General features: G+C 47.0%; 1 protein-coding gene across 1 annotated transcript in view; it reads left to right on the forward strand.

The window, feature by feature from the left end:
* Positions 1-20952, forward strand: part of LOC130578498 (collagen alpha-1(XXVII) chain-like) — a 135750-nt gene that overhangs the window by 31429 nt on the left and 83369 nt on the right. Inside the window, exons 6-12 of the mRNA XM_057374623.1 lie at positions 3479-3532; positions 5402-5455; positions 10339-10383; positions 11222-11275; positions 13631-13675; positions 15971-16024; positions 17164-17208. Coding sequence (XP_057230606.1) covers positions 3479-3532; positions 5402-5455; positions 10339-10383; positions 11222-11275; positions 13631-13675; positions 15971-16024; positions 17164-17208 — 351 coding nt within the window. The remainder of the gene's footprint in view (positions 1-3478; positions 3533-5401; positions 5456-10338; positions 10384-11221; positions 11276-13630; positions 13676-15970; positions 16025-17163; positions 17209-20952) is intronic.

The raw sequence follows: 20952 nt of genomic DNA on the forward strand, positions 1-20952 counted from the left end.
CCAGCCACCATTTGTAGGGCTGATCTGTTCTACGTGGTGCTTTTTCACAWGAAGTATTAGGTTTGCAATGGGATGTGAGAGCTGGAGCTCAGCCCAGGCCACGGTGAAAGTTCACCTCCAGCARGGAGAGCCTGGTAAGCCATGATTTCATCATCCCTGCCTCAGAAATGCTCTTTGGAAGGTGTGCATCAGATGCCAGAGTTGTGACTTCGCTCCTTCCCTTAATTTCTCTGTTGTCAAACCAGTCCCAGAAGAGGCATTTTGTCCCAAAAAGTGTTATTTCACCCTCTGATGTTTTAAATGCCTGTGAGCCTGCACCTGGGACCCGATGTCTCCATCACAAAATCATCAGAGGATAGTTTGGGTTGGAACCTTAAAGATCATCTCATTCCACCTCCCCTGCCTTGGGCAGGGACACTTTCCCTTGAGTGACCAGGTCACTCAGAGCTCCATCCAASCTGGCCGTGGACATTTCCAGAGATGGGAGTATTCTCAATAGACCCAGCCCACAGGTGAGACTATGGACCTGTGAAAGCTCAGCCTGGAGAGCAGGGCAGTGCAGCCCCAAGTGGAACTTCTGCTGAGAACCTTCAGGTGGCTGCTGGACTTGGTCTTGCTTAGACAGCAATTAACTTGGKTTTTTTTGGAAAAATAAACAAACAACCTAACAATCTAAGAAAAGAAACTGAAGATTCCCAGACAGATACAGTTCAGAACCATGACTAACACCAGGCCATTGTCACTCAGAAAGGGACCCAGGAGCACAGTTTTTATCTGTTGAATGACCAGAGTCCTCACAAGGTCAAGCAGCTGCTGCAAGGGCTGTGGTGTGGCACTGCAGGGTTCAGGGTTTTGTGTCTCTCCTGCCTGGCTGCAGTGCTTCAGCTGTGTTTCTGCAGATCACAGCCAGCCCTGTGCAGAGCCCACTTGATTCTCACCCCTGGAGCTGAGCACTTGTAATTCCTCGGGCTTAGGAGGCTGATCCTTTGCTCAGAGCTGTTTGGAGCTGCTGAGCCAAAATCCTGCTGATCTGCTTGGGCACGGTTCCACTGACTCCGTGGCATTACACCTGCCTGTGCCACCTGGGAATGTGGCCCATGGTGCTTGGCTCAGCAATTCCTCATGGGAAACTGCTCCAAGGGGGATTCTTGCCGCTTTTTGCATTGTTTGTTGCCCTTGGCAGTTGCAGAATTGCTGCTGCATCTGGTTGGGAGAGATTGATTATTGCAGATAACCTCTGGAATAGCTGTAGCCTTAGGCTGGGCTGTGCTCGTGGCTGGCTCTGTCACCTGAAAGCTGCTGGTGGTTTTGCTSACAAATGGATGTAGCTCTGAGGATGCCCTTATAGAGTTCAGGATTGGGAAGATGGTCAGGTGTGTTTCCAAAAACCATTGCAAGAGTTGCGTTTCTTATCCCTCACCCGTAGGCTTTTGGAATCATTAGTATGGTTTGCTGCTCTGGATAAATCTCTTGTTATAGCACTCAAAACAAAAATTGAATTTTCAGCTTTTAGTGGATGTTTTTTTTCTCCAGGATAGCTCATCAGTTTGGGTCACTGATGTTTAAAGTAATAATTAGTGGGATTGCAAAGTTGGTAACTTGCACAGCTCTAGACTTCTCCCAAGCAGAAAGAAAAAAGGAGAAGAAAATTTCTTCCTTTACAAGAGGAAGAAGTGTTCYCAGGATGGGAAAGAGAGGAGTTTGTAGGAAAGGTGGTGTGGCTTGGTGGTGGGCAAGCCAGGCAATTTGCCTGCTGTCATGGCTCTGTGAGAAGAATTGAGCAATTAATCCACAATTTGAGCCCACACATCCACACATCCACTCCTTTGGTCCCGTTGCCATCTTGCTGGTTACTCTTGGGGCTGTGATCCTGCTTGTGGCTGAGCTCTCCACGGGTGGGATGGTCTCAGCAGGGCTCAACACAGAACCAGTGCAAAGCAGAGGATTTACTAATGTGATCTGGAGCTGCCCAGGGGCAAACATGAGAGGTTTATGTTCTTTTCCATGTCTCAAAGTCATTGCACGGAGCACATGGGAGGGTGTAGGGAGAGTGGTGGGCGCCTACCTGCTGCAGCAAATTAATTTTGCAGGGTAGAAAGGAATACCCAGCAATCCCCAGGGCTGCTCTGATCTGTTCCCAGCAGWGGCAGCACCCACTGACTGCTCTGAAGCTCAAGGAGTGGGAGAATTGCCCTGATAACAGCTGCATGCAAAGCAAGATTATCTGCATGACTTCATTTACTGTTTGGGAAGCCGGCGGCCTTCATTCAGAATTTGTGCAGATGCATCTGCCTTGAATCAGCAGTGCTCCCTACAGTCCAGAGCTCAGTCTCACTCCTGAGCCTCACAGCTCGTGGTGGATGCTGCAGGAGGAGGAGGAGGGGAGGTTTGCACTCTGCAAGGTGGGGAGTATGTGTGGAACATATTCACAGTGGGGCAGAAAAGCAGCTCAGCTGGCTGTGAGCAGARCCCTGTGCTGCTCATGAGAAATGCCCGTTCATAACCAGCACTGCTCCTGTCTGTGTCTCCCCTTCCTTCCAAGCACTTCACTTGACAGCTTTTAATAAATGYTCCCAGCTGCCCTGTGCTGATTGGCACACGGAGCTTGGGGTTTGTTTATGATTCATGGGGTGTTAAAACAGTGACTGATCCTGGGGTACCAATCCTGGCTGTGCCAGAAGAGATGTTGTGTGTGCTAAGCCTCACCTCTCTCATGCCCAAAGAACCTGGCATGTTTCAATCTCTTCTAAATTTTCCTACTTTCATCTCTCCCCCTGTTAGGTGCCCCCATTACCTTTCCTTCTTTGGAGAACTTGAACTGGGATTTTCCAAACAATCCACCAKAATTAGATGATCAAATGCAGCTGAGATCCCAGCCTGTGCTCATCAGGAGATCACAGCCTCAAATTGTAATTTCCCTCGTCACGGTTGTTAAGGAGGAAAACAAGGAATACTGCCACTTAAGGTCAAGTGTGCTGCTTCCTGCCAGCCTGGGAGCCTCACGACTGCTCTGGCTGTTGGGGGAGTCTAATTAGTATGACTTTCTCTGCAGTTTCATCTGTTCCTCACAGTTAAAGAAGCAGCAGCATCCAGTGAGTTGTTGAGAAGGATGGTTTAGCCCCAGTAATAGGCTTGGTAATTATTTTTGTGATGGTAGTTGTAGACAGGGAAGGAATCACAGCTGTCTGGTCTAATAAGTATCAAAAGTCCTGATATTGCCTTCTGCCAGTTATCCTTTCTTTAGCCAATTTAATACTGTCAACTACTATTTAAAACTCAACTCTTTAGCAGCAGCAATCACTCACCAAATCCACCCCCAGCAAAACAGCTATTCCCRGCCACTTTAATACATTTGGAATGTCGGGGAAGACAGGGATGAAACAAAATCTTTTTCTAATTTGGAGGCTCGGTGGACGCAGAACCACATCTGTGGGCTGGGCCCTTGGCTTGTGTCACTAACCTAAGTTTTTCATTTCAGGGTCAGAAAGGTGATCCTGGGCTGTCTCCTGGAAAAGCTCGCAATGGGCAGAAGGTAAGATGTGACCCCGAGGGTGTGGTGGGCTTTGAGCCTGTGCACACACATCCCAGCTGCAAAGGGACTGAGGACTGGGAAATAAGGCATAAACCTGGGATTCAGGACTAGAGAGAGATGGCTCAGGCATTGACCGTGGTTCACTGAGGTGCCACCTGCCACCATRTTGTTGTCTGAGTGTTTATCCAATTTATCCACGATCTGCATCGCAAATGAAGTCCCTCCCAAATGAAGGCACGTGGCTCCTTCAGCCAAGTGTTCCCAGCAGCACATCTGAGGTACAGCCCCACTCTGGGCACGCAGCTGCAGCGAGAGGCAATCCCAGTGTAAGGGATAAAAACCTTGAAGGTCAAGGAAAGGATGTTTTTGCTGAGAAACTGGGATTTGCCTCGTGCTGCAGCTCCATCAGGGTGGAGGTTTCTAAGTCATGGATCCTGCTGAGGAGTTTCCACCAAAAGCTGCTCAAACCAACCCAAAGCACCCAGCTGGGAAGGGCAGCTGCTTCCTGGGTTTAGCAGTTGTTAAGGATCAGAGTTCTGCTAATTCTTTTCAATAAGTTACAGCTCCCATTTTTGCTGTTTCACAGCTGAGCGATTTTTACTGAGGCAACACAGAAGCCCAGAAATGAACAGCAGGACAATCAGGGCTCCACATCATCTACCTCCATTAATTATTTCAGTAATGCCTGCACAATCCTTGGTAAATCACATCCAGGGCAGAAGCCTGGCTGTCTTCCTTTCCCTCTAAGGCTTGCTTTAAAAGCACAGCTCATAGGAAACACCAGCCATGAGGAGCYTGGGCCCCTCATTTGGCCCCAGATGCCTCCTTGAAGCTCAGTGAGCCATTGCAAGATGGAAGGTGATGGTAGAACACATTCAGAAGGCTAAACCTGAAATGATGCTTTTAACTTAACAGCACGAGATGTCTTTTGACATTTCTGGTGCGCTACATTGGAGTGGCATCACATGGAAATCATCCACCTGCAGGGTCTGGAGCTGCTTTCTTGAAGACAATGCTTGATGTAGAAAAGGGAGAGAACCAGAAAACCCTTAGGTTGTGTTAACAAGGCTTTATTCCTGTCAGCAGTAATGGGAATAAGGAGCTTCCAGCAGGAGCTTGGAGTRGTGCCTAATTTTCACGCTAGATACTGGAAATTTGTTGAGTTTCAGTAAGAAGGCACTCCAGGGTTTTTTGACCCTGATCAGAGGAGGCCAAAGTGGGCTCRCACAGGCGGGCTGGCTGTTGGAGAGGTCTCACAGCAACGCGCTCATCCGTTCTGTGATGGTTTGGGTCTGCCAGCTGGGATGTGATGCAATCCCCTTTTCAGAAGCACAGGCCACTGCACAAACCCTCCCACCAGCAGCCTGCAAAGGTTCAGTCCATGTCACACAGGCAGGTTCAATAATTGCACCACCAGCACCATCCGAACGGGAGCCGCGGGCCGAGCCAGGGCGGTAGCAGAGTGTGAGAGCAAATCACAGGATTTGGCAGGAGGTACCTGTTGTTCTTATTGCATTTAAAAGCTAAAATTTCCTTGCCTTGGCGATTTCAATGCCTATTGAGAGGCGACTGGAGCATGTGACTGAATGAGATCATTGAGGGGAAAAAAAGCGCATTCATTCTGCTTGCGAAAAGCTGGACTCCAGCAGCAGCTGCCATTAATTAACTGGGGTTATTATTTATATGAGCCAGTTAATAGAGATGTTGTTTAAATCTACACTTCTTATCCAGTCAGGTTTTGAAGAGTTGTGATTAGAACCAGAAATATCAATAGTTGGGGGCTGGTGTCAGCAAAATAATTGCGGGAACTGCAGAAAGCGTGGGGAAAATGTTGCTTGAAAACTAATTGAATTTGCTTGCTTCCTGCAGGGAGACGTGGGCTTACCTGGTTTAACTGGGTTCCCTGGACCACCTGGTAGAAAGGTAAGAGTGTTCTTTTCTGGTGAATTAGATTGGTAATTTTATTTTAAAATTTTCTCCTTTAACTCTGCCTAAAAGATTTAATTGAAAGTCCCAGTACCCACCCAAAGAGCCGTATGCCTGTTTGGAGGCGTAGAACCTGGGGAGCAACTGCCTACAGACTATGTAAGAGTATGAAATGAAATTCTGGATATTCTGTTCCTTCTTTGTGTTCCACATCCCCCTGCATCCTGATCCTGGGTGTTCTTCAAGCTGAATTTAGGTCTGGTGCAGCCAGAGCAGGGACTAAAGGGATCTGCAACCAGCAGCAATGCTCAAAGGGTGGATTCAGAGCAGCACTAGCATTCCAAGGAAACCAGGACTGTCTATCCTGGTAAAGCACATTTCAAAAAAGTATCTGTGTGCCTTCCCTCTTTRTTTTGCTTGGAGACTGACAGCACTGGTCAGGTTTTACTTTATTTGCTTCCATATTAGCGCTTCAACACCATTAACATCACAAAGAACACATTTATGCCTGGAAAAGGGTATGTAAGGATAGAACATCCATCCCTGTATTCCTGAGGCAGCACGATGTGTGTCTGTATCCACCAATACCTCAGCAATCCATACTTGGACCTCAGATATTTGAATATTTCAGTTGTTTTGCCAGTTCCAGGCTGTGTTGGTAGGYTGGTTTATTTTTTTGGAAGCTGGACCTGTTGCAGGAAGCTGTTTGAGTGGGGCCCAGTGGCCGTGGCTCCCCTTCCCAGCAAGCCAATATTGCCAGAGCTAATTTGAGCAGTCAAAATTAGCATCTTGTTTCAATCACTTCATCAGTCAATGGGCCATTGACCATGCACTGTTCCTCAGGTCAATTAGCTGCAYACAAACACCTCCTCAGGTACGTTTTAAGACTCCAAGGAGAGAAAGAAGGTGTGGAGGAGGCTGAAAGAAACCCTCCCTCACCATGATTATTTGTTGTTTGCTTTATATTAGAACCAAATTGCCAAGAGGAGGGGCTGAGTTTATTTTTCTTCTCCAAGGCTGGTCACGCTTGGGGTGCTGTGTGGAGTGGGAGCAATTGAGTGATTAATTACAGATCTTTTGCTGTCACAAACAAGCTCTAACTAATAGGGTGCAAAGAATACCATTTTCCTGGTATAACAGCTCATAAAACAAAACCTTGTGGTTACGATCAGCAAAATGCAATGTCAGGAGTGCAAGGACTCGTAGTGGAAAAAGCAGAGAAGGAACAGGAGATTGAACAAACATTCCCGAGTCCAGCACATGGCCTTCACATCTGATCTTAACTCCCACAGGACAGGGTAAAGGCAGGGGTATGCTTCTGTTTCTTCAAGTAATGAGCAAGTTGGATGCTGAAATTTTTCCTTTGGTGCAGTTTAAAAACACCTCCCAGTAGCACTGGTCTGGCAGTGGGTTTGGTGTAACCTGGCTTTTATTAGCATCTTGCATTAAGAAAAAAAAAAATTACAGCTGTTGGAGAAATGTTTGGAAAAATTCTTTTTTTTTTTTCAAATCTGGATTCCCTGCTGGCATTCTCCCAGTGAAAATATGCTGGTGTTTGGCTGAAGGTGGGCAACATATCTTGGCTACYGGAAAACAGCAACGCCTTGGAAATGGACATCATCCCTCCTCTCACTCAGTGGAGGAGTGCAAAAGGGGCTCTCAGGGCTTTGATCTCACAAACACCATGTAGAAACCTTCAAATGGGCAAAATATTTCACCAGCAGAAACAAAATACTTTTCCCACTAAATGAAACCACTGGCTCAGCAGCGTGAGCTGGAGCCACGATCAGCAGCRTGTGGTTTTGGGGAGTGTGGGTCACTCCTCAGTGCCTGCCTCGGGAATGCAGACAGACYTGGGCTCTGTAGGATTGGACAGGCTGATTTCAGAGCACCCCAAAGGTGTTTTAGTTCCAAACTTCTGTAAGTACATGAGACTGCCTCAGAAGGAGTAGGTCTATGTTTCTCATCACCTCCACACCGAGCAAATGGGGCTTTTGCAGACCAGGAGACCTCAGAAAGGRTGGCAGGACCTGGATGTTCCCTCTGCTCATCCCTTTGGTGCTGTGAGCTTTGGCTTTTGGTTGGGAGCTGCTCACAGCCGGTTTGGACGCAGATCTCAGCAGAGCAGCATTGTTGCTCCAGAGGAGAAAACAGCAGCAGTGAGAGAGGAAAAGCTTCATTAGAGTCACTCAGAGAGCAAAGAGAGCTGGGAAGTGGTCAGTGCTCCAAAACATCCTGTATGCAGGTCTCATTCGCTGGCCTCTTTATTCTCCACATTGCCTAGCAAAGCGCAGGATGATCCCTCTCAGCCAGGAGAGAGTGGATTATAAATATCATCACAGATGAGTAAATCCTTCACTGGAGTGCAATTTCCTTTCTAAATCACAGCCCTTTGTGCCGAGCGCCCTGTAATCATCAGGAAGTGTTCAGATAAAAGAGCAAATGCAGTTGTTGTCATACCCTCTGCCCTGTCATTTTAGTGCCATTTGAAGAGGATTTCAGCAGGTAAATACTTTCACACTGCAGCCAGCTTTAAYATACACAAGCTTTCCTGGTTTTCTCTCGTTGTAATTAACCTGAGGCMGAAATAACTGTGGTATATTGTGAAGAAATACATGTTTGAAACAACTCAGCACCCAGATTATGCAATGAGGAGGATATTTAATAGAACATAACAGCAGCAGAGTGTCTACATCTTTAACCTAAGTGCCATTCACTTACCCTCCAGCAATAGCAATGGGATGCTTGGTGCAGGATTCAGATCAGGGTGAGCTTTGAGCATCTCCAGGGACCATCAATGCAATCTTTGGGTGCACATTACAGGCTCCAAACATCCATCCTGCTGGAACCCAGCTGGAGCACAATGGTTCAGAGCAGCCAAGCCAGGCACATCTTTCTTATCAGTGGAAAAGGAAGATATATCTAAGTTTGGTACTCCAGCTGYCTGGAGACAGAGGTAGCTCCTGCTCCAGACTGGAAGAACTGGGCAGAGGTCCCAGAAGAAAACCCCATGGAAGTCTAAATCTGCTGGAGATGCAGAACCCTGGGATGTTTCTGTTGGCAGCTCTCACCTTCAGCCCAGACACCCATCCAGGGTGGAGCATCCTCCCTCCTTTCTGCTGAGCCTCTGTCCAGGAGCCAGGGCGAGGATGAGCAGGAGAGGATCTCACAGGGCAGATTCCTGCAGAGGGGCAGGGAATGCTGTGTGCTGGTCCTGCTCCAAGAGCTGCTGAGGCACTTCCAGTTGAGAATCTCTGACTGAAACGCTCACAGCATTTGGATAAACGACTCTCGAGCTGGTTCAGACAAAGGTCTTTGAGGTCAGCCCTGTCAGRAGGTGCAGCTCTGTCCAGATCCATGGTACATCAGCAGGGCCAAGCAGGARAGAACCAGAGAGAAGGGAATCAACATCTTCCCAGGCCAGACTGTCTGAAATAACACACAGGAGGAATGCAGAGGGGAGCAGGYAGTGGCCAGCATGGCTGAGAGCACTGCACACCCCGCCAGCCAAGGCTCAGGCTGCAGGTCTGCAGGAGCCCGTGGGAAGAATAAAAAAGCTGTTMAGCAGAGGTGTGGACCTGGGAGCAGACACAGCCCCGGGTTCATGTGGKGAGTGGAGCCAAAGGCCGAGTGCTSGGTCACCCCTGGCTCTGATGGCTTCCAGAGCAGGGACAGTCCCCGTGGGGCTCACAGACAGACGGGGTGTGCTGGACCCCTGGCCAGGACACGGCGAGGTACAGTTAGTTATAACCCACCCTTGAACACAATTTGTTATTTCTCTAGTATTTGTGCAAGGATTGATCCTTGTTTATTTTTTTCTCTCCCATTTGTTTCAAGTTAAATTTTCCTCTTTTTTTTTCTTTTTTTTTTTTTTTTTCTTTTAAATCTTGCTGGTAGCCCAGCTAAACAGACATCTCTGAGTTTAATCTTCTGAATTGCTTCCCTTGATGGAAGTGAGGTTGTTTAAAACAGCTGATGCAAGATAATAAAGAAGAGGAAAAAAAATCTGAGTTGTCCATCACATCCAGAATTTATTCCATATTTGAAGGGAGCTCTGGGTAAATCCAGAAGAAAGCAAACTCCCTTGAAAGACACACAGTGCTCAGTCTGCAGTCAAACAGGCTGCCCTTGTCCTGCTCTAGTGTCTGCATACCCCCAAAAATGAAATACGGACAAACTGAGGCATGTTTATGAAAAACCTGTGTGAGAATGATTTGAAGCCTGAAATGCTTGCCAGCAAGCAAGGTGGATTAAGAAACTCATTCTAATTAATTTAGCCAAGAGAGCAGGTTGAGAGGCAGCTTGCTCACCATTTTCAGAAGCTTCATAATGAAGGACTTTGGATCTTGTAATAATTAGATTAGAAAAGCTGGAAGCTGGACAAGTTCAAGACAGAAAAATTGAAGTTTCCTGTGACAGTGAATGGTTGTTTTGGTGTTTCCTGTGGCATTTCAAATTGTAAAGCAAAAGTGAGAGCTCTGAAACACRAGTGAGTCATGGTGTTGTAGTCCCCAATGCACCCAAAGCCAACAATTCRTTCTACAGACCTGCGGTTTCCTGAGGATTAAGGACAGCTTTGCTCAAGGTGTAGATTACAAATAGACAGATCTGAGCATGGAGACCACTCTAAATGTGTTCATGGAGCAATTCCTTGTGGATTAAGCACCACCCCAGACCCCCCAGCAGGGCACAGCAGCAGGTTTGGGTGGTGCAAGCACAAAGCAGCTCAGTGAAAGTTTGCATGGCTGTGTAATGCTGTCTAAAATCCTGCTTCTGTTCAGAACTTGAATCCCACCTTCAAAGAGAAATTAAAATCTAACCCACTTATTTTACTATGCTTTTGTTTCTTAATATTCACCTCTTCCATCCTGTTTTGACAGGGATATAAAGGCTACCCTGGACCACSAGGTCACCCTGGAGACCAGGTGAGTTTTCCCCCTTTCCAACTGTGGATCTTTAAGGAGGGGTGGGTGTGCTGGCTGTGATCTGCTTTGGCTCYGGTGCAGCCTGCTCAGGGTGGACAGGCAGCTCCTTGCAGGGCAGGCCAGAATCTGAGCACACACGTGACTCAGCATCAATGGGGCCGTGGGAGGAGACTGCTTTGGAGTTTCTAAATTTAATTTCTAATTTTTACTGCTCAGCCACGTTAAGTTTACTTGGGGCAAGAAAAACCAGCTCACCATCCTCCCCCTTTACTTTGTAAAAATGTCTTTTTACATTAATTTCACCTGGGCTTTACTAACCACATCATGTTGAGTATATGTAATTCCCTCACCAAAGCCCATTCCCCCTCTCCCCTTTTCTCCCCCCTCTTTATTTGGTTAAGTCTGATGTTTGCAATGCAGTTAAAAAAAAAAAAAAAAAAAGGCAATGAATAGCAGGCCCTGTTAGCAATGATGTTAAAGGATATTATACATGAATCCATTTAGTTTTGAAGAATTTTGGCAGCGCTTTCCCACCAGTAAAACGGTTCCATATGGCAGATATAGATGCAGCCTTACACCTTCTCYTAACCTCCTTGTTGCAGACTGTCTGCTCTTTCCCTGCAGATGGAGGGAGAAGGAGCAGCAGCCCTTGCTTAGTGCATGGACCTGGTTCCAGTGTGGTTTCYCCTCTTGTTAATTAACTTAATTATATGCCATTGATATTTTTTCCTCTAGATGAATGTGTATCAGGTTAATCCACCCCAAACAAAACCTAAAAACCCTTCCCTAGTGGGACACTCACCTGACCTTCTSTGCCTTTTCTTTTTTCTCTCCGAAGGGCGAGCGAGGACCGGCTGGGAGTCCAGGTGCCAAAGGTTATCCTGGCAGGCAGGTGCAGTAAATCTCATCGTGCTGTGCACAGAGTAGGGATTTGGGTGTGAAGGTAGCTAAAGACAGTGCAGTCCTCTAGAAAATGTCAGAATATTTGAATATTTGATCTCTGAATATTTTCCTTTTTCCTCCTCAAGCTGTTGTATCAATAACACAGTSTTTCAACTCTGAAGTGTTGTTAGAAAGTATTTCGTGCCTGTGATAGATAAAACCTGAATTTCCTTAGCAAATTCTGGCAGATTTTTGCTTCAGTTTTACAAAAGGGAAAAACAGCAGAGCAAAGAAAGACACATGCAAGCTGCTAACCCATCTCTTTTMGGCATACTTTGCATCTAATGTTGGACAAGTTAGAAATCTGGGATGGAAAAATGTGTATTTATTATTAATGGAGATGATTCAGATTAACTCTCACCAGTAAAATGCACTGGCACAATCATATATATACACACACATAGCATAATGCACGAACTGTAAATGTATATATATATATAAATCATATTTGCAGATGCAAAAAAGACTATGAAAGGCAATCAAGTCTTTGCCCTCATGCTGAAAAAAATTACACAAGGACAACTTTAGGAATGGAGGAGTGTGCATTGGGTGTTGATCAGTATTGGATGCTTTTTTGTCCTACTGATGTAAGATGCTGTGTAGTAGAAATGAAATAAAGAGGAAGAATTTGTAAGACCCTAGAAAGTGGAACTTCTTGGATGGCAGAACATTTAACCCTATAACATTTTGTGGTGAAATGAGTTTGTCATGGTTTTCTAAAATGAATTAATGTTGGATTTTGCCACGTTTGTCTGTAAAGCCAAGAGAGCAGGCAGATGTCAGAGATCCCAAACGCTCTTGAGTCTTTCAGAATTATCATGAATTTGGATGTGAGTTTTTTTTATACAGATGTGCAGTTTATTGGATTGAATATGAGCTAGACCTTCAGGACAAGTCTGCATCTCCCTGCCTCAGACTGTCAGTAATGCGTGACCCATTTTAAATTGAAAATTAAATTGGTGCTTTGCTTAGCACGCTGGAGAGTGCAGATGGCAGAACTGGATGGGAGCTTTATGCACCTGACTAAATGCTCCATTCATGCTCTGAAAGGCTCTCAGAGCTGAGCATGCCAAACAGTCTCCTAGGTGTGAATGTGTGCTAGATGCCTAATAAGAAGAGCTCCAAGAGATTTTGGACATACAAGGTTAATGAATGCTGTCCAGCAATTCAGCCCATCAGATAACCAGGATGAAATCTGTGCCTTGACATTCAAAGAACAAAACTGCCTTCTTAAAACGYGGTTTGGGTCAGGAAAGTGACTTTATTTTTTTTTAAAGACAGCTTTTTTTTTCAGCCTATCTGAATGCTGTGTGTATCCTGCATCAGAGCTGTTTACTTTAGTGAGATTTTACTACTTGTTACTCCTGTCAGCTGTGCTGGCTCCGCAGCGATGGGAGAGAGCGCTTGGCTCGGGTTTGCTTTGTGGATCACAGGCAGGATTGTAACTTCACCCCGATGGCTGAAGTCTTTGGCAAAGCTGCAGGAGCCAGGAAAAAGCACAACCCAACTTTCACATCCCAGGCTGAGCCTGCAGTGCTGCCAGCTGAAGAAAATATGGACTTAGCCTTTTTTTTTTTTTTTTTTTTCCCAGAAAATCCCCACAACATTTGGAACTAGAAAAAAAAAATCAATCTGGAAACTTGCTAGAAGGCAATAAACATGCAAATTTATTTTGCACTTTTACACCGTTCTTTAAGCGAGCAGCATTAGGCAGAGAAWTGGAATGGGGAATGTATTTTCTTTCCACAGCTGATGCTGCAAAGGGTGAGAGATATCACAGCACCTGCATTGCTAAGTGCCTTTCTAGGCTGTAGAAATTAGATTTTTCTCATTGAATCAGTGTTCCCTAAGCAGGTATTGGAATTCATTTGCTGTGCATGTGTTTGCTTAGGCAGGAAGATGAATGGAGCACAGAGCATCACTGTGCCTYGCATCCCAAGTGTAACACAACCTCTGGGCACCCCACTGCATCAGCCCTTGTGGTCTTTATGAGCAGAAATCTCAACTTCAGCCCCAGGGAAGGCTCACTATGCACAGCAGTCTCAGGTTCTGCTGAGTCCCAGCTCCCCCAACAATGGGAGATCTGTTATTTGTATCATTTTGTCTTTTTTTCCTCCTTTGTTGATACTCCTTGGACTCTTAAAGCAAAACCTGAAAGCAGAACCACATTGCATTTAATTTAAGAGCTTTAAGAAGCACTTAAAGCAGAACCACGCAGGGATGGTGCTTGGGGGGTTGGCACTGCTCGTTATTCTTAGTTAAAGCTTGTCCACATTTGTCTTTGTTTTCTTCCCTTCTGTTCTAGGGTTTACCTGGCCCCATAGGGGAATCTGGCCCAAAAGGCACTCGGGTAAGCAACMTTTCATTTGGCTTTTCTCTGCTTGTTTTTTATCAAAGGCTTCTCAAGGAACTTTATGCTTGATTTTACAATTCTGAAGCCAGTTGCTCTAATTTGTTGGGTTTGGGGGATTTGAACCGTGCACTGCCTGTTTATCGAAGCACTGCTAAGTTTTTTTAATTAAACACTAAATGTACCATGATCAAAGTTCCCCAATAGCGCTGATGATAAACTCAGCCCCTTCAGAGCTCACATTGCAGGAGAGAAAGAAAGGCTTACAAATTCCTCCCAGAGCCTGCAAGCCCCATGTCCCAAAGGCCTCTTTAGTTTCAATCAGCRTGGTTCAGCAGTCTTTGACCACGCTGAATATGGGCTCATTTGGGTACAGGCCTGGTTTGGGAGTGATTTATATCATCAYGCACAACAGCAAGCCAGCATCTTGAAGCCATGTGCAAACACAAACAGTATCTCGGTTCTGCCCGGTTTTGCTCACCAAATATAATTGCTGKGGTTTTATTCTCACTGCAAAAAGGATTCTTTTTTTTATTACTACTTAAGGCTCTTGTTAATCATATTTTGTTCTTTTCCTGCAATTATAAATTCACAAGGAGATTCCAAGCCAATAAAACCCTCCCATTCCTCTTACGTGATACTTTCTCTATATGCAGTGAATTCAAGCAGCTGGCTTTCATCACTAGGAAAACTGCAAGGAATAAACAAATGCTGACCCTGTAGCTAGCAGTATTCCTGAGCTGGGAAGGGAGATGGCACGTTTAATGTCCTGCAGGAGAGAGGAAAATGTGAGAGCACAGCTTGCTCACCCCACTGCTGCAAGGGCTGAAGTTTTCCCTGGTGTATCCTTTTCACTGCCCTAACCAGGGGCTTGTGAGATTATCAGGTGGTAGATGKGCAGAATGGAAGATTTGAAACTTGTTTTCCACTTTGCACCCCTGAGTGCTGAGGACTGAAATATTTATAAATACCCAAGAAAGCCCCTTCTCAGTCCACCCACAGTCAATCAGAATTGGGTGCTAAGGTGCACATTTTGTGGGTTGAGTGAGCCAGCTCTGAACTCTTCTTCATCCTCCACCTCTACTTTCTCCTCCAGGAAAAGCCGAGGAGTTATGTCGCTTTTTTGAGGATTCAGGAGGCAAAGGCAGACAGGATCMCTTTAATGTAGCATTATTTCCCAGCTGGGTGTTGTCCCWAAAGAAAACACAACCCACAGGGAGMRGTGGACCAGTGAAAAAGTTTKGTGGGGTTGGCAGATAGAGATTYAGTGATGATGGAGGAAGAAAGATGAGAGAAAATCAGTGTTAGCACTTGGCTCTTGTAGCAGTGAGGTGCTGCAGAGGGGGCTCCCTGCTGAAATTTGCTTCCTCTGGGCTCGGCAGGTTTGGCACCAATGGGGCCTTTGCAGAGCCCCAGCACACAAGGTAACTTTGTCCAGGCTGCTGAGCAAAGGGATTGAACACAAGGCTGCCATTGTGGCAAGGGAAGGGAAACACGGTGTTTTATGTGGCGTGTCTTGTCTCAGCAGCACCCTGAGGCTGTAGAGAAACCTGGAAAAGCAACATGAGTGTGGAAGGAGCGGGCTTTATGGGAAATGTGTTGGTGCAAAGGTGCTTCCCCTATAGTTTGGAGCTGTGTGGATGTACAGGTTGAGCCTCACATYGATCCCCCAAGTCAGGTTCAGCCTCTCCCAGCCCAGGCAGGACCCTTGGTGGGTCTGACCCTTGGGAGGATGAAGGGTTTGCATAAGGTCCTGCAGGTGCAGGGACAGGCTTTGGGCAGAGCCAGACTACTGACCACAGGGTGGTAGCAGCCCTGGTGCCAGGAAAAGGGGGGGTTTGCCTCAGAAGGGCTGCAGTGTGTGACCACCAGGTGACAGAAGGCAAGCAGAAAGGGCTTGGTCCAGCAGGGCAGCTGGAAATGAGTGTCAAAGGCAAAGGAAGAGATGAAAGCAGCTGTAGGCCTGGGGATTACGTTTGCCATCACTCTTGCTAACCTCAAACCAAGCTCCATTTCCCTCAGGTACGCTTAGAGCCAGCCCAGGTAAGGTTTGTTCTGGCTGGCCTCTTCCTGCCTGGAGCCTTCCTGATCCCTGGTGTGAGGGTATGTGCCCTTGGACTACATCGTGGAAGCCAGCACCATGCAGTCCATGGGCATATACACTTGCCTCAAGGTTTATTTCATCACGGCTGCCRCTGACCAGCGCTGGAGCTTGCTCTGCTCTTCAGGAAACACAGACTGTTTCCAGAAACATCACGATGACCGACCTGACTGCTCCTTTCCTCTCTTCTTTAGGGGTACATTGGTCTCCCAGGATTGTTTGGGCTACCAGGGGCTGATGGAGAACGAGTGAGTATTTTMTGAAGAAAACCTTGTTGTGTTGGTTGAATGTAGTTCTTCAGAGCCTGATATAACCTTCTGTATCCCTGGTTCTTGAGGAAGGAGGGGAGCATGCCTCATGCTTCACCGTGCCTTCCCTAGGCTCTCCCTACCCTTGAATGAAGATCTGTCTCCCTGTAAAATGTTGATATTCAGCCCAGAAAAACCCAGGCTCCAGGCAGGGCCATCAGGCTGTTGGCTACAGAGGAGTCTTTCTGTATTCTTCTTCACTGAAAAACCTGCCTTCCCTCTGCCCCTTGCCAGTTCACCTTAGTGGGGTGGGCATGGTGAGGAGAATACACCTGGAGATTCCCTGTTCCCACAGAGACATCCTCAGGATTTTGTGTGTCCAGCTGGAGATGTTTGGCAAAAGCTTGGCTCTTGCAATGGACAGTGCTTGGGCTTTCTGAGAATGCCTTTATTTCCTTTATGGAGTTGGGCARTCAAGAATGGGGCTGTCAGTGAGCAGCAGTGGCTGTGTGCTCCCTCCTCCCATCCTTCTCACCATGCCTCCCCGCAACCCACACATTCAGAGCTTTGCAGGACATCCCTCACTTTCCTGCTTTCCATCCCCATCCAAGAACCCCCTTCTCCCCACCACCCCATCTCCTAACTTAGAAGACAAAGACCCCTTGATGCCAGCCTTTCCTCCCTCAAACGCAATCTCCAGAACGCAGAGAGGCGCCGGGAGCATGTGGGAGTGCGCGTGCCTGCCCGGGAGGAGCCCGCCCCGCGCTCCTGATTTAATGCTTGTACAACTAAATAAGAAACACAAACAGAAGCTGCGCAGCGAGCGCCTCGGCGGTGGCCTCCACGCGGTTCCAGACCAGTAGCTTAATGACTGCTCCTGCTAAGCACAGCCCCAGCCCCGGGGTGCTGCCTGCGCGTGGCGTGTCCTCGGCAGGCCGGAGYTAATGGGTGAAGGTTAATTGTCTTCTGCTCTTGCAAGTAGCTGACATTTTGATTCCCGAACAATGCCGCAGTCATTAGCCTGTTTTGCATTCTCCTTTCTCTTCTCATTTTGTTTTSTATTGTTGGTTGGCTGTTTGATTTCTCAACCAGAACTGGGTTGTTGTTTTTTTTTTCTCTCTCTGTTTTTTTCTTTGCAGGGGATCCCTGGAGTTCCTGGGAAGAGGGGCAAGATGGGTAGGCCGGTAAAGTTTTTCCTCGTCTATTATGCAGACCTTGTTGAATGAAACTGGAAACAAGACATTTGGCTGTTGGCTGGGTCCCTTCATATCTTCAAACAAAGCTTTCCATGTCTGTCTTCTCAAGCAGGAAGAAAACCAAAGATAAAGATACTGTTCTCTTCCTTTCTTCCATTCTCTGTTCACTTCACAATGCTCCTTTCCACACTATCTCCATGCTCCCTTGGATCTTACACTTTTCAGATTTCCTTCTGCAACATCTTTCCTCTTGTCTTCCCTCTGGCCAGTCACTTCCCTGGATATGYTTTTAAATTCCCAACCATGATTGCAGTGTCTGTGCTGGCTCTGTCCCATCTCCTGCTCTGCTCTCCCACCATTCCATCCCGTTATCCTCTCCTTGACTCTTTCCAACCCTCATCACATCCTGGTTTGTGTAATGCAAGTGTGATTTTGTGTGGAAACCTTTTTGTCCTTGGTGGTGTGACAAATTAGGGRAAGATRTGTTTGAGGGGCAGGGAGACCAGGTAGGGGTGAGAGCTCGGCCAGGAGGAAGAGATGTTTGCAGGTAGGGCTGAGAGAGCTGCAAGAACAAAGGGGGTTGGGCTGATTGTAGCAAGAAGTGAGAGCAAGTGGGAAAAATACAGAAATTAGCAGAGAAAATAGGAAAAGGACAGAAAGAAAAGTCTTTTCCCCATCAGCCTTCCTCCAAGCAGTTCTGCATGCCTCCTTTAGGAAACTGGGTAAAACTTTTTGCTCTGGGAGTCAGTGGAGAGCTCAGGCATATTGGAATCCTGGTGTATCTCATTACCTTTGTATCTTGTCCTTCATGTCAACCTGAGTTTCCTTCGACCTCTGGATTTCATTGCACTCACAGGCTTCTTGCAAAATGTCCACTCACCCACACATGGAAACATCCAGTGCTCTCCCCTTGCCCCCCTGGCCTGGAGCACAATCCTTCCCAGGAGTCCCACACCCACCCCTCGCTGATGTTCTCACTGTAAAATCCATGCAAAAGCCCCAGCAGAGCCACATCCATCCCGCCTGTCCTTCTCTGCTGGGATGGGGAGCAGTTTGAGCAGATTATTTTGGAGGGATACTGGGATACTGGAAATCAGTACCAGATCTTTTGCAAGCTGCTGGTTGCACCAGAAACCCCCGAGATGAGTAAGTGCAGAGCCCGTGGTGTAACCATGAATCACTGGCCAGGGCCAAACAAACACAGCAACTGTCGTTAGGTGCAGGGGCTGTGCTCTCTCTGCACAGAGCACTCTGCAGGCTCAAAGTCTTCCAGCTGTTGGCTGGCCAGCATTTGTAATCTCCCAGGCAAGGGTTTCGGTCTGGCGGTCACTGCTGCAAGCAAGGGGCTCCCCTGAGATCAGCAGGGAATTTCTCAGCCGTGGAGGCATTTAGGCTGGGATMTGGGGAAGGGATTGAATGGCTACGCCTGAGCACCTTTGTTCTGCTTGGCTCCTTCGGAGAGCTTTGGCTCCATCCCTGTTTTATGATATCGGGTTTAATAAGGAATCTTGAATGGAGCGATGCTGCTGATTTGTACATCCGAGCGTGAACAGCAAGATTAAGTGACATCCACAGTTATTCAGGAAGTCTCTGGGAGAATGGAAAGCAGGAACCAGCTGATCTGGTTCCTTCCCAACACTTATCTCCTGGCCACTGCTGTCTCCCACATGCTTTGGGAGTTTAAAGAGCCTCCCGGGATTTCTCCGGTCTCTCCCATCCCCACTCCCTTAGGTTTGCCAGCGTGGCTGCTGTTCCTGTGCTATCTCAGTGTTGTCATTGCAGGGGAGAGCTCTCAGAAGCCCTGACTAGCTGCCATCAAAGCTGGTGAATGCTCAGGAGAGGAGGGAGGGAGCTGGTATCTCACATATTTCTGTCCCTAGCTTTGTTTGGGACGAGAGCCGGCAGTGGCTCAGTGCTCAGCCAGGAGGAGCGGGGGGCTGGGGGAGGTTGCATGTGACACCGTGGGCCTCCAGAGTGATGTAAGAGGGAATGATTAAAATAGAGGAACTGGACATGAGTCAGACCTTGAAATCCTTCCAGGGAAGTAAAGTTYTGCAGAGCTGTGAGGGACACGGTGAGTCTGTCGTGGAAACAGCTGACTCCACCTCCAGCTCGGCTCTCCCTGCTCRGCATCAGCGATGCTGGAGGCCAGGACATCCCAGAGGGAGAGGGCTGGGGGTGGTCTGGGGGGACAGCTGTGATGGGGGTCCAGTGCACAAGGGAGGCTGAAATTACAGGAATCTGTGTTTCTCTGGCTCTGCCTGTTTYAGAGGTGGGCTGGGGGCTGCAGCTGAAGCAGCTGGTCGCTCAAACCTTCAGCTTTGCCAGTGCAGTGAAAAGAGTGGCTTTTTGTGGTGTTTTGTGTTGGATTTTTATGGTGCTCAKTTGAGCAGCTGGCAAAAAAAAAWTTTAAAAAAAGTGATGAAAACAAGATCCCATCAGGGGTGCTGGAAGAAGGAGTGAGGGAAACTGTTGTCACCCTGCCTTGCCATGCACAGGCAATGTGTCAGTCCTGGTTCATCTTTAGGAAGGAGCTGTGCTGCCACTGTAGGAAATGACTCATGGGAAGAGTAGGAGAYAGAACCTGCTCAAGGAACACCAAGCTGTTCCCATGCTGTGGGAGATGGGTAGCCACAATCAGAAGTGTCTGCGCTGCAGATTGTATTAGACTTCAAATGGAGTGGAATATTTTCAGAAGTTCTTAAGCCCTGCTAGAGGAAAAGATTTAAAGACARAATTTCAGGAATCCAAAGCTTTGAGCTCTTTTTTGGTTCCTTTTTGGTTTTGATGTGTGCTTATATCTCTATATTTCACATAGAGTGTCAATACTGCACCAGCTGTGCTATTTTGCTTACAATCTGTTTTGTTAGTAGTATTCTTTTTTAAAAGAGATGGAGAAGAAGGAGCAAAATTTAGTTCAAAGATGTGCTTAGTAATTTTCGGGTTCATCTGAGGTCTATTCACAAGTCTGTCAAACACAACTGAGATTTCCTTGTTTTTCTAAGTGCTGCTGGTCATGTGCTTGGAGCCTCAGTCTTTCAGGTGAAAAGTTTTCCCTCTTTCACCTCATGAAATAAAAGCCCTAGCCTAAAGTGCCATCCCCAGGGCTGGAAGGGTTTGGTAACAGCAACACGAGCAAATCATTAACATCACGAGCAGATATCTCACACACACATGAGATATCTCATCTCACATGAGCTGGGATTTGGGAAACTGCTAACAACATTTCAAAGCACTCTCAGACGTGGCCAGCTAAAGCCAGTGGAGAAATGTGTGGTCTGAGGAATTGTGTGCACAGGWAAATCCTCACGAAAAGCTGCAGAAAGGAGCACAGAGAGTCTGTAGGAGCTGAAGGACAGGACTCGGGTAGCTCTGTCTTGTGCCAGAACCCCGGCAGAGCACCAAAACATTTGGTGCCTTTTTAAGGAACTAATTAATTTAAAAAATAAATAATATGCTTTTAATCATTCTGTTTGCATGAAAAGTCCAGTGGAGGTCCTGAAAACTAGCCATGAACAAAGTTCCTCTCTTAATGAGAGGGTTTTAGCCCATGGATTGGATGTTTCCTGTTAGCCATTTACGTCAATTCTTTTGCTATTTTTTTTTTTTTTGCTTTGTTAACCTAAATTTTTAAAATAGATGTGGTTTGAGCAATCAGTGGCTTTTTTTAAAGCTGAGGTTGGACACTGAAGCTGGGCAGCTGGTCTGGTCTCTCCACCCCTCTGGGCCTGG

Source organism: Malurus melanocephalus, unplaced genomic scaffold (genome assembly GCF_030028575.1).
Source record: "Malurus melanocephalus ecotype Western Australia unplaced genomic scaffold, MMel_1.1 scaffold_230, whole genome shotgun sequence".
Lineage (NCBI taxonomy): Eukaryota > Metazoa > Chordata > Aves > Passeriformes > Maluridae > Malurus > Malurus melanocephalus.